Below are 12,069 nucleotides of genomic sequence, written 5' to 3' on the forward strand. Positions count from 1 at the left end.
TCATGCCACATTCTTTAAGGCTGGCTTTGGCTGTAACTGAGGATATATTTTGGGAGAGAGGACTGGTGACCTGCCTGGTGAGGATGATTCCTTGCCTCCAGCTCTGTCTTTTGGTGCCTGTAATTTCAGGCCATCCTGGCTAGACGTTTCTGCCTTGCCTTTTGAGGGCTTTGTTGTCAGGTTATTCTCTGCGGCCAGCTCTCTGCCATTCATTCCAGCTTCTTGCTTGCTTGGAGTCCCCGTTTGGTCTTTCCCTTCACTGCTGTTTGTTGTTGCATTTGAAATTAACTCTGAAGCTGGACCCTTTAGACCTGGCTCAGCTGGCTCTTTCATATCTTTCCATCTTCGGGCTCCAGATTTTGAATTGAATTCATACATTTTGCCAGTGACTAGGTTGGGGGAAAAACACAAACAGTTAAACTATTTCTCCTTTTGGCAGACCAATGGCATGGAGTTCTCCTTAGTGAGTCAGTTAGCAAGAGGTAAATCTCATCAGAAGGTTTGGAAGCTCCAGTTAGTTTGGCAAGCCCAACTTCTTCATGTAAGGCCTACATTTGCTATTTTAACTATAATGGTATAGTAAAGCAGCAAAACTCCCCTACAGTGTGGATGTAGTTATAGAGGTATGGAAGTAATTATCCTGGTTCAGGAAGATGAATAAGGTATACCAGTATAAGGCACCTTTATAAGGGTATAAGTGTGTCCACACTAGGACTTGTAGTAGTTTATCAGTTTAAAAAAAACTGCACTCCCCTATCTGATGTACATATCCTGGTATCTCTAGTGTAGACCAGCCCTAAAGCACACTATTGTCTAGAGTAGAAAAGAGTGTGTGTGATGGGTTTAGCTATCTCCAAGTAGCTATTATTTGAAACACCACATGGCATCTAGTGTAGACATAATTTAACACCTTTTAAAATCAGGTTAGTTGGTCAAAGTTGACTCCATGTTATATCCCCAAAGATCTGGCCTATTCACTAACTTATAATTTATAATCTTTAAGGCGCTACAGGACTCTCATTGTTTTTGCTGTATACAGACTAACACGGCTACCCCTCTGGAACCTTTCCCCTGACAGATACTCTATACTGTAATGAAAGATAATGGAATGATGTATTCTCTCTGTTTACATTCTGTGGGGACATCATAGTTACATATCTTGCAGTCTCAAATCTTTGGTACTTTAGTGTACTATGCTATAGTACTTTATTAGAAAACTTATAGCACTCTATAGATTTTAATAGCATCTCTTCTCTTGTATGCTAGAAATAGGCATCCACTATTTCAGCTCGTTTGCTCTCCACAGATATGTAGAGAAATTGCCTGGTGTCCAGTGTGATTACCTTATGGTCTAAATTACTCCTTACTTGTTAAGTGGACAAGGGGAACTAGGGGCATTTCCTATAATTAATTAAACGTTATTTTACCAGGTACTAAGAGAGAAAAAAGACTTTAAAGGATTGGTGAGAGAAATGGAGGTTCTATGCTATAGTTAGGATGAGGATTAATGGATTCTGACACATTAGTGTAATTTGGGCAATTAAAGATAAAATTGGATCTCTCCTCATATGATTTTTATGGCTATTTACAGATTAGGCACTTTAAAATATAAAAGAGACTGTCTAATAGCTCTATATGTAACTACCAGGATAAAAGGTTACTGCAGAGAGTGATAGCCTGAAAATGTGAATGTTTACATACCCTCCAGCAGGTTTAATTATTGCACCACTGGAGTCTAGAAGACATCTGACCCAGCTCCTCTTGAGTCTGCTGAACTGAGCATTTATTAATCTAAATCTGGTAGGTGGGATGTTGTGGCACTGTCTCCATGATGTGCTCATTTCATCCCAAAAGAGCACGCCTTCTGGGAATAACCCCCGTCTGAGTGGCAGTTCTCTTTCTCAACCAGCATGCACCTGCCCATGCTTGGAAGATGGCTTCCCAGAACTCTTCTGAGCTACTAATGTCCCCATATAGCCAACCTTCTCAAGGTTTCAGGAATGCACTCCTGGGCTGCACACACTTCTCTGCTGCCACTGCCACGTTGTATTGCAGCATAACACTTAGGTCATGGCATGGCACGGCACAAACATCATCCCACTGTCATGCAGTTCAAATCAGCTGAACTCTGTAGCTACAGCCTGAGACTGAACATATTTGTATTCATCACCGTTAGATGTAATTTTTGTGTGCATTGTTGTTGTAGCCATATTGGTCTCTTTCGCCAACAGAAGTTGGTCCAGTAAAAGATATCACCTCACCTGCCTTGTTGCTTTAGATCTAAGGTAGTCAGGAAAGCCTAAGGAAAGGACGTGTGTTATGTGCTTGTAAAGTATAGGTTGCAGAGCTGCTATTAGCAGGTCAAGCTCTTGTACCACATATGGACGGTCTACAGAGCTTCCACTCCAGACAGATAAAATCCTTTAATGCAATGCTGGCTATGGTTACTACTAGCTCAGATAAGGTATGTAACACACAGCACCAGCTTGTGGCTGGATAGTGTAGTACAGCTTAGCATTACATAACATGCATGCTGCAGGAGAACACCTGGAAAGTTGCTTTTATAAGTGCCTATCATTAGTGTGCCCTCTTCTGGATACACCTCAGACCCACTGCTCAACTGATTGTGACTATGTCGTCCTCTAGTGGCTGTCCCCTTTGCCAATGCTTCTTTCTCAGCCATTAGCTCTAGAGTTGTGCACGCTAATGCCTAGCAGAATTAACATAGAATCATAGAAATGAAGGACTGGAAGGGACCTCGACAGGTCAGCTAGCCCAGTCCCCTGCACTGAGGCAGGACTAAGTATTCTCTAGACCATCCCTGAGGGCTGTTTGTCTAAAAACCTCCAGTGACGGTGTGACAGAACATATCCCTGTATTCACACTCTACACATGATTGTAGCAATCTTTGTACAAAGTACCATGTCAGGTATCATCTGAAAAACTCAGAGTTTGCTGGTCATTATTGGCCTTCCAAAAATGTGGGTGGCAAGTATGTGTATGTGAAGTTATAAGATTTTCCCGTATGATGTTATTAACATATTCCAAAACCCACAGCACTGCCCAAACTGAGGCTGGCAAACAGGTCTGTCTTAACAAAGGAACGTGTGCGCGGCTTAATTTGCATTTCAGCAATAAATAAAGGAAGCTCATACAAGTGAGAGAAAAGCAGCAGGGAACATCCTTCCACATGGTCTCCTGGTGCCCAGCTGGAAATCTTTTTCAAGAGGGAGACTGAAACCATAAAAAGGAGGGCTAAACACCCCAAGGCACCCCTCTCTCTTCCTGCCGATCTCATTCATGGCACCTGAAGCAACAAAGGAAGCATTCATTGGACTGTGGGAGAACGGGTCCTTCCCTAAGAAGTTTGTTCAGTAAAACTGATGAAAGCATGTGGTGAGAAATCTTTTTGCTTTGAATTTAACATAGTTTAAGTTAGGCACCAGTGGCGTTTTATCTTTATTATTCTTGTAACCATTTCTGATTTTTATGCCTTATTACTTGTACCCACTTAAAATATCTCTCTCTTTGTAGTTAATAAAATTGTTTTTTATCTAATCCATTGTGTTTAAATTGTAGAGTCTAGGAAACTCCATTTGGGGTGACAAGGTATGTGCATATTATTCCTCATAAAGAAATAACAAACTTGTATTGGCCAGGCCAGGGCTGGACAGTATAGGACATACATTTCTAGGGGAAAACCTAAGACTGAGGGAGTGTTGGGATCATCTTGCAGTATAACTAAGGCTGGTGAGAGCCAGAGTGTAACCCAAGCGTGGCTGGCAGGCTGCAGTTACACATAAATGGGCTGTTTGTGAGCAACCCATGTGGGAGCTACTTCAGCAAGGCATTGAAAGGCACCCAAGACTGCAGGACAGGGGTGACTCAGCTGCTCATTAGTCTGGATTGTACCCTGGTATGTCACAGATGGAGATTTCACAACCTTCCTAGGTAATTTGTTCCAGTGTTTAACTACCCTGACAGATTAGGAAGCTTTTACTAATGTGTAACCTAAACCACCCTTGCTGCAATTTAAGCTCATTTCTTTTTGTTCTCTCCTCAGTGGATAAGGAGAACAATTTATCCTCCTCTTCTTTAGAGCAACCTTTTACATACTTGAAGACTGTTATCATGTCCCCTCTCAGTCTTCTCTTCTCCAGACTCCACAAACCCAATTTTTTTTTCAATCTTTCCTCAGAGGTCATGTTTTCTAGGCTATTAAACGTTTTTATTGCCTCCTCTGAACTTTCTCCAATTGGTCCATGTCTTTCCAGTCTTTCTAGGCATTAAGTTATAGATATCACGATGGCCATTCCTTTAGACAGAAGATCAGCGCTACAGTTTTTGGCTCATCCTGTTGTGTCTAGCTATTGCCTAGTTCTTTCACTCTTGTCTGTCCTCCTGTGTTTCTAAAAGGCTGTCTGTCCAGTAGGTGCCTCCTTCCCTGTGGTATACAGTCGGTAATCCCTGGATGCAGTGGCATCAACACATTTCTGCTGCATAAGATGAAGGTGGTCTCACAACTTCTGGGCATGAGTGGGTACCCATTGACATCTGCTGTGCTTCACAGTGGAGATTTTGGAGCTGGTGTCAATATATCTACTCCTATATTAATCCACTGGCCCTTCCCCTGAATGTGGGGGAGGGGTGCAACTGCCACAGGGATTTCTGCAGCCCTAGCACAACAGTAGCTATCATGGAGCCGTTCTGCTACCCCTCCACACCTTGGAGGAAAGAGTCCTTCCTTCCCACTCCCAGTACTGAGTCAGCATATTCCTGCTTGGTAGTGGTGCTAATTCAGCTATATCTGGGGAGGGAGAATTCCGGTTTCCTCCCTCTCCCCCTCCTGACAGAGACCTTGTTTTGGTCCCTGCTTGTCTCAACCGCTAGCAGGGACCCCCCAGGACTCCTTCAGATGAGACGCCTCCTCTCTCTCTTATCCACACAGTGCACGAGATGATGCCACCAGCAGTCAAGTTCTCAGTAGACTCACCTGTGCTCTGCTTACAAGACCAGACTCCCCATGTGCCAGGTAGCACCACCATTTGGCCTGGCCAGCCCCTCATTTGCATAGAGAGGTGGCCCAGTCAAATTTCAGTGGTGTTGCAACCATGCAGCCAGAGTAACACTCTGGACCTCTTCAGCAGCAGCTGTACTGGTTTAGTATGGGACTATGGCTTAAAAGTGGGTGGGCCATGGGTGGAACTTTAAATAAGTGTCAAAATCTTGGAGGAGGGTTTTGCCCCGCCTCAACCCTTCCAACTGGTGCCACTGCTTGGCAAGGGGAACAGGACTTGCCCCATAATGCGTATTCAATCTGTATCTTCAGAGTACAGGTTTCAAGATATTTAGATACCTTAGTTCATTTACAAATGCTACTGGAGTGCTGGCTTGACTTCCATAATCTGTGAACATAAGAGCTGAAAAGTTACAGTCCTTTTTAATCTCTCCTCATATGGAAGCTTTTCTATACCCCTAATCATTTTTGTTGCTCTTCTCTGTACCTTTACGCATCCTAATATATCTCTTTTGAGATGGGGTGACCAAAACTTAATACTGTATTCAAGGTGTGGGCATACTATATATTTACATACTGGCATTATGATATTTTCTGTCCTATTATCTAATCCCTCTCCTAATGGTTCCTAACATTATGTTAGCTTTGTTGATTGCTGCTGCACATTGAGCAGTTGTTTTCAGAGAACTATCCACAATGACTCCAAGATTGTTTTCTTGAGTGGTAACAGCTAATTTAGACCCCTACATTTTGTATGTATAGTTGGGATTACGTACATTACTGTGCATTTATCAACATTGAATTGAAATGTAACTCCCTTTCTCCTTGGAAACCGCAAAGTTTAAATATGAAACTGGGTAGCCAGTTTCATATATTTCAAGCCAAACATTTAAATTCACTTTTAATGTTTCTTTACCTGGGTCTCTCGCTTCTCCATCAAATACAGTGTTTATCTTGGTCATTTCCTATGAAGAGACACAAAATGTGAAATCAAGCCTGTGAATTAAACAAGCAGAAGGAGCAGTGAGTTGGAAATTTTGACCTACTTGGATTGAAGCATATTTATATGACCTGCATGTTGCATTCTTGCAGGGTGAGTTTAATCAGAACTGGCAACAAAAGCCATTGTGGTTTAGGACGTTGCTACCAAATGTTCAAAGTAGAATTAATCAGGTCTGACATGCTAAATGACTCCAAATGTGCAATCACAAGAGGATCATCTCCAGTAAAGAAGGGTATTGGAATTTCCTATCAAAAGAATTTGGGGAGTGGGAGCACAATACTGAAAGGCATTTAACAGACTTTAAGCCTTTATCATTTTGAAAAAGAAAGGGACTTTGAATGATCTGTTTAGAAGTAAATACACCACTATTACAATGGAATTAATCATGTCATTTTGCTGCATCAGAATTAAAAAATGTAGAGTCTGATTCTCCTCTCAATTGCACTGCTGCTGATCATAGAAGATTAGGGTTGGAAGGGACCACAGGAGGTCATCTAGTCCAACCCCCTGCTCAAAGCAGGACCAACCCCAATTAAATCATCCCACCCAGGGCTTTGTCAAGCCATGCCTTAAAAACCTCTAAGGATGGAGATTCCACCATTAGGAGTAACTCTATTGAATTCAATGGAGTTACACCATGTAAAATTGGTTGAGTGGAGAAATAGGCCCTTCCTTCATTATTCTCCTTCTGATTGGCCTTTGGATAATAATCTCCTTTCTGACATTCTTACCCCCCCCCCCCCCCCCCGGGTGCCCATCTCTCTTGTGTCTGATATAGGGGAATGGGAAATGTAGTCTGGCTGGGGCACCCAGCCCATAGAGGTGAATGGGGGCACAATGCTCCTAAACTACAACTCCCATGAGGCACTGCAGTGGGATTTCTGAATAGAAAATTTTCAGGTTTTGGTATTTGGGTGTTCAGTTTTTTGATGAAAAGTCAAAATATATCATGGAAACCAAACAAGGTTCATGAAAAACTTTGTTTAGCTGAAAACCCAATTTTCCACTCTAAAACAACTTTAATGGAAAATTTTCGACTAGCCCTAGCAACAATGTTGTGTGGCTTGAATAGCTCAAGATTCCTAATTTTCAATACCTGCTTTCTCAGTGTTTAATATCCCACACTGGGCCAGATGTATGGAAGAGTAAAACAGATTGCATTGGTTTTATTTTTCCAATGTTACTAAATAAAAACCCTGACCAGGTTCACTTCATCTCCATCCCTCTCCTCATCCAATCCCTCCATAAATCACAGTTCTTCCAAAATGCCTTTCACCATAGTCCTCTCCTTAGGAAACAAGGTAACAAGCTAGACAGTTGAAAATCCTTACCCCCAAACCAATCATGGGCCTAACAAGTCCTGCTATGTGTCACCATTGCTTTCCATTGCATCCTGTACTCTCACTGTATTTTGTGTGTCTATCTGGGTTGTAAATCCTTTCAGGCAGGGATTTGGGTGAAATCCTGGCCTCTCTGAAGTCCATGGGAGTTTTGCCATTGACTTTAATCAAGCCTGGATTTCATTCCTTGTCTGGAAAACACTTTTAGCACATTGTTGGTGGATAAGGAACTTCATGTTTAGTAGATAGGGCACCAGAATGGGAGTCAGGACCTGTACCTATTCCCATCTCTGCCACTGACCTACTGTGTGACCTTGGGCAAATCACTTCTCTCTGTTTCCCTTCCTACTCTTTGCCTGTATTGTCTCTTTAGATTGTAAATCCTTTAGGGCAGGGATTGTCACTTATATACATGATGGGGTGCCATTCTCAGCTGGAGTCTGAGTGTTACTGTTATATTAGTAATTATCCTACAGTCTTTGTTTTTAGACTAGATTCTCATTTCCTAAGTAAGATCTCTGGGACCGGCATCTAAATATGGCATCACTGATCCACCTGCTAAAATTCCCATTAGTATTTCTAGTGATGACTTCCAATTTTCACTATGTATGTATGCAAAAACCCTCAAGGATATGTCTACATTTTAAAAATAGCACCATTCAATATTTATGAAATAGTGGGTTGGTATAAATACATAGAATACATGTCTAGTGGCAGAAAAAAACCTTTGCCAAGAATTCTACCTTACAATCTTCCTCATTGGCCTCCTACAAAAGTTCTACAGGTTTTATGACTATACTGTAGGACTGGTATGGGCCAAACACTTACTTTAGTTTGTGACATACAGTACTTACCAAAACCACATCTTTCTTAAATTTCTTCTTTTCTATAGGAAAGAAAATTCACATTCTAAGGAATCAGATTTTTTTGACTGTGAAAAGTAGATCTTAAAGCTAAGATTTTAAAAAGTGACTAGTGAGTTTAGGAATCCAGCTTTTGAGACACCTTTAGAAGAGCCCAACTTTCACAAGACTGGTGATTAGAACTTTCTGAAAATCAGTCCTCTTTGAGGTGTGTCAGGACAGGCACCCAAAATCACTAGACAATCTTGCCCTAGAAATAGAGGTGAATAATTTGCCACACATAATTTCCTTAATGAATTTGACTTTCCATTGATTGTTTGACCAGATTTAGACATTCACGTGTATTCTTTATTCAAAATTATTCACACTTTTCTTTCAGTGGTTGGCAGCTCATTCAGTTATGGAATTTTACAGCTGAAATTTGCTTTGGGGATGAAATTTCCCCCTGTGCAGACAGCCAGCACTAGGGTTATGCACAACTTAACTCCCACTCAAGCCATATTCTGAAGATTCAGTGCTGCAAAGCCCTTGCACTTGTCCTCTATCAGAGAGTAAATTTTGCCTATGGGGAATATTTGAACTAAAATGTAGCTTTTCATGAGTATTTTGCCCTTGTACAGCTTGTGCACTTGCAAATTCATGGAAGCCAAATAGGAAAGTGTTGCAAACCCAGTCAAGCAAAAGTCTCATTTGAAAGTGGATTGGATATTTGCAATCTTTCTTCCCCCTCATTATTCAGTTATTCATAGTTAGTAGGGAGTCTGGGCTTCTCTGCAGCACAGACTTGTGGATGGTGCCCAATTTCAAAGGTGCAGACTGCCTCTATATTTCTGCATTTCCTTTTTTGTTCCCTCCTTTTAGTTACCTCCCTTAAAACATCTTCAGCCACCAACACGTTTTGTTGGTTGGCATGTGATGGCCTAAAATGTATAATTATTAGAGATGGGCCTGAGCCTGAACAATTACTTCAAACCATCTTGCTTTTTCCTCTCACTGCCTCTACTTTTGGGTGCTTAACTTGAGGTCCCTTGAAGGGACCTGATTTTTCAGAAAGTGCTGGGCATCCAGGCTCTGAAAAATCAGGCACCTCTAAAGCATCTCTAGCCAGGCACCCAAAATCACTAGCTATGTGTGAGAATCATAGCTTCCAAATTGAGAAGGCTTGCTTGTGTGTGCTGTGTCTACAAGCTGGTTGTTGCTGAGTCGACTCAAACTGTGCTTAGGAGATCAAACTAATGGGGTGAAAGGTGCTGGTACGGCTAGTTGGGAAATAGTTGTTAAATTCCTTTCCAACCATACCAGAGCACTGGGCTACACCAGGCTTGTTCTTTACTCAACAGTTTAATAGATTTTCAAGGCCAGATGGGACCATTAAATCATCTACCACGACCTTCTGTATAAGCACTGGGTGAAATTATATGGCCTGTTATCCCTGCATTGAGCTCAGTCCCTTGATTATTTATCTGAAAATGGAATTACAAATTTCTCTGACTAAGGTTGCATCTACACTACAAGCTTGGGGTGTGATTCCCAGCTTGCGTACACATACTCACGCTAGCTCTCATCTGAGTTAGCATGCTAAAAATAGTAGAGCTGACGTGCGTGTACATGAACTGGGAAGCACACCCCTAGTTCATAGTGCAGATGTAGCTTAATAAGTAATGTGCTTGTTCTTAAGAAGTAGTGAAAGCATAAAAAAAAAAAAAAGATACATACCTGGTGTTTTTATCCTGTAATAAAAATATAAAGTTTATTAATATAGATAACATATGCAATACCTATGCCTACAAAAAAATCATGATCCAGTTCAAGCCCTAATAAATCTATTCTTTTTCATTTGGCAAATGGGATATTTCCTTATGTTTTGTCTTTTTCAGTTTGTTTACTTTGGGCATGTTTGCTTTGCTGTGTCTCAGCATCATTAACTACTGCTATTGAGCTACCAGAAGCAGTCAAACAGCCCTGAATATTGTTCTCGCAACTGGGCCAAAAGAATGGTTTTATATTTTTTAATCTTATCTGTGACAGCATGGTGGATTTATACCAATCCCCAAAATTATTTAGTAGGAACAATAATTATTATTGTTTCTGCTAGTGATGTTCAGCTAATGCATTTCACTAAAGTATCAGTAAATCCAGCAAGAGTTTCTCTGTCACTTTGATTTGACTCTCATTTCTTTATAGAATCAACATTCTATTCCAACTACTGGTAATATTTATTACAGCAAATGACACATTACTCCAAAATATTCAAGGTATAAATTCCATTAACTCTGAGCTTCATGTAGTCTTTATAAGTAGCAGATATTTCTCAATAGTAATAGCAATAGTAATAACAAATTCACTTTCTTTCTCAAGGAAACTTGTGATTATATTGTTCTGTTTTGGATTACTTACAGTGGTCTTTTTTCTGCTTTGGGTTTTGGTGGACAGTGGGTACGGATATATTTTGCCAGCAGGAAGATTAGGTACCCAAGCAGTCCAAGCAGTAGTATGCTGCTAATGGAAATGATGAATGGCACATACCACGCTGATTCAAAATAAACATTTTCCATTCTGATCAGAAGAGTAATGGCAGGCTTTGAAGAAAAAATATAAAAGGTTCTTAAATGCTGCAAACTCTGAATTTTGTTGACATCTAGTGTAGGAAGTATGTTCCTGATTGTGCTCCTGTGTTTTATATTGAAACATGCATGTAGTGGTTGTGTTTAAAAACTTTGGGTGCCTTAGGGTGTCTACACTGCACTCAGGAGGTGTGACTGCTGCATATGTAGGCATATCCGAGCTGATTTCTGTTGGCGACCCAGTACAATTTGAGTTGCTTGACCACCGTCCTACAGGCCTAGCATAGCTTCAGTTGCTTGCTTGGCTATTCTGACCCCTGTAGCATGACATTGTCCAGTTGGTAGAGATGAATAGGACTAATGAGTTAACCTTGCAGATGTCTCTGTTTCTGCATACCACGGCACATAACAAGACAAAATACACAACATGTATGCTTGCAGCTGCACATAGATAAGTGATGGGAACAACAAGTTATCCTTGAACATCTGGGGTACACTTTTTCATTGCCAAGGGGCATATTTTTACACCGCTCCTCCTATCACCAGATGTTTTGATGACCCCAATTATCATGGTGAAAATGGAATGTAGTTAAGGGTGAAAACCCAATGTAGGTAATTAGTATATATGATAATGAGTAGAGAGGTAATTAGGTGAAAGCTGTTTATGGGAGGGCATAAGAAGTCAGTGTTTAGACAAAGGGGCGCACTCCATCAACACCTGACTCCGCGGGAGGTGCTGCCAGTTGGACCAGAGGCCACTGACGCCCTGGCAGGGCCCCCGAGGAAAGCCGTTCCTTTATACAGTCTTCTGAATAACTGCTTCGCTCTCCAGGCTTAGTGAATATGATATATTGTAGTTAGTTTTAGGTTTGTATTCAACTTGTGTATCTATAGAAAACCTTGCACATAAAACCTTATTGTTCTGCAAATCGGGCATACCGTGTCTCACTGGTATTCACACTGATCACTAAGGGTCCAGTATCAACTACTTTGAAGCCAGCTCAAATAACATTAACAGCAGCAAGAGACAGTGCAGGCAAGCCACTCAAATATGTAACTGGAGTCCTGGGCAGTGTTGTACTCAGGAAGGTAGCCCATGTCCGCTGCTCCTATGGCCCCCGGCACTGCTATTATTACTTGAGCTCAGGTATGTTTACCCATGCTATAATCACACCTCCCAATTGCAGTAAAGACATACCCTTAGATAACTAGAAGAACCTTCCTCACTATTTTAATATATGGAAGTACAGGAAATACTGCCAATGTTGAGGTAACAGTTTCT

At 41.2% G+C, this 12,069-nt stretch overlaps 1 protein-coding gene across 1 annotated transcript in view; it reads right to left on the reverse strand.

The window, feature by feature from the left end:
* CDHR3 (cadherin related family member 3) overlaps positions 1–12,069 on the reverse strand; it is a 64,973-nt gene continuing 52,904 nt past the window's right edge. Inside the window, exons 16-20 of the mRNA XM_067564600.1 lie at positions 10,621–10,802; positions 9,940–9,953; positions 8,215–8,246; positions 5,934–5,982; positions 1–389 (exon numbers count right to left, since the gene is read on the reverse strand). Coding sequence (XP_067420701.1) covers positions 1–389; positions 5,934–5,982; positions 8,215–8,246; positions 9,940–9,953; positions 10,621–10,802 — 666 coding nt within the window. The remainder of the gene's footprint in view (positions 390–5,933; positions 5,983–8,214; positions 8,247–9,939; positions 9,954–10,620; positions 10,803–12,069) is intronic.

Source organism: Emydura macquarii, unplaced genomic scaffold (genome assembly GCF_026122565.2).
Source record: "Emydura macquarii macquarii isolate MOO-44397 ecotype Brisbane River unplaced genomic scaffold, CSIRO-AGI_Emac_v2 contig_2636, whole genome shotgun sequence".
Classification (NCBI taxonomy): Eukaryota; Metazoa; Chordata; order Testudines; family Chelidae; genus Emydura; species Emydura macquarii.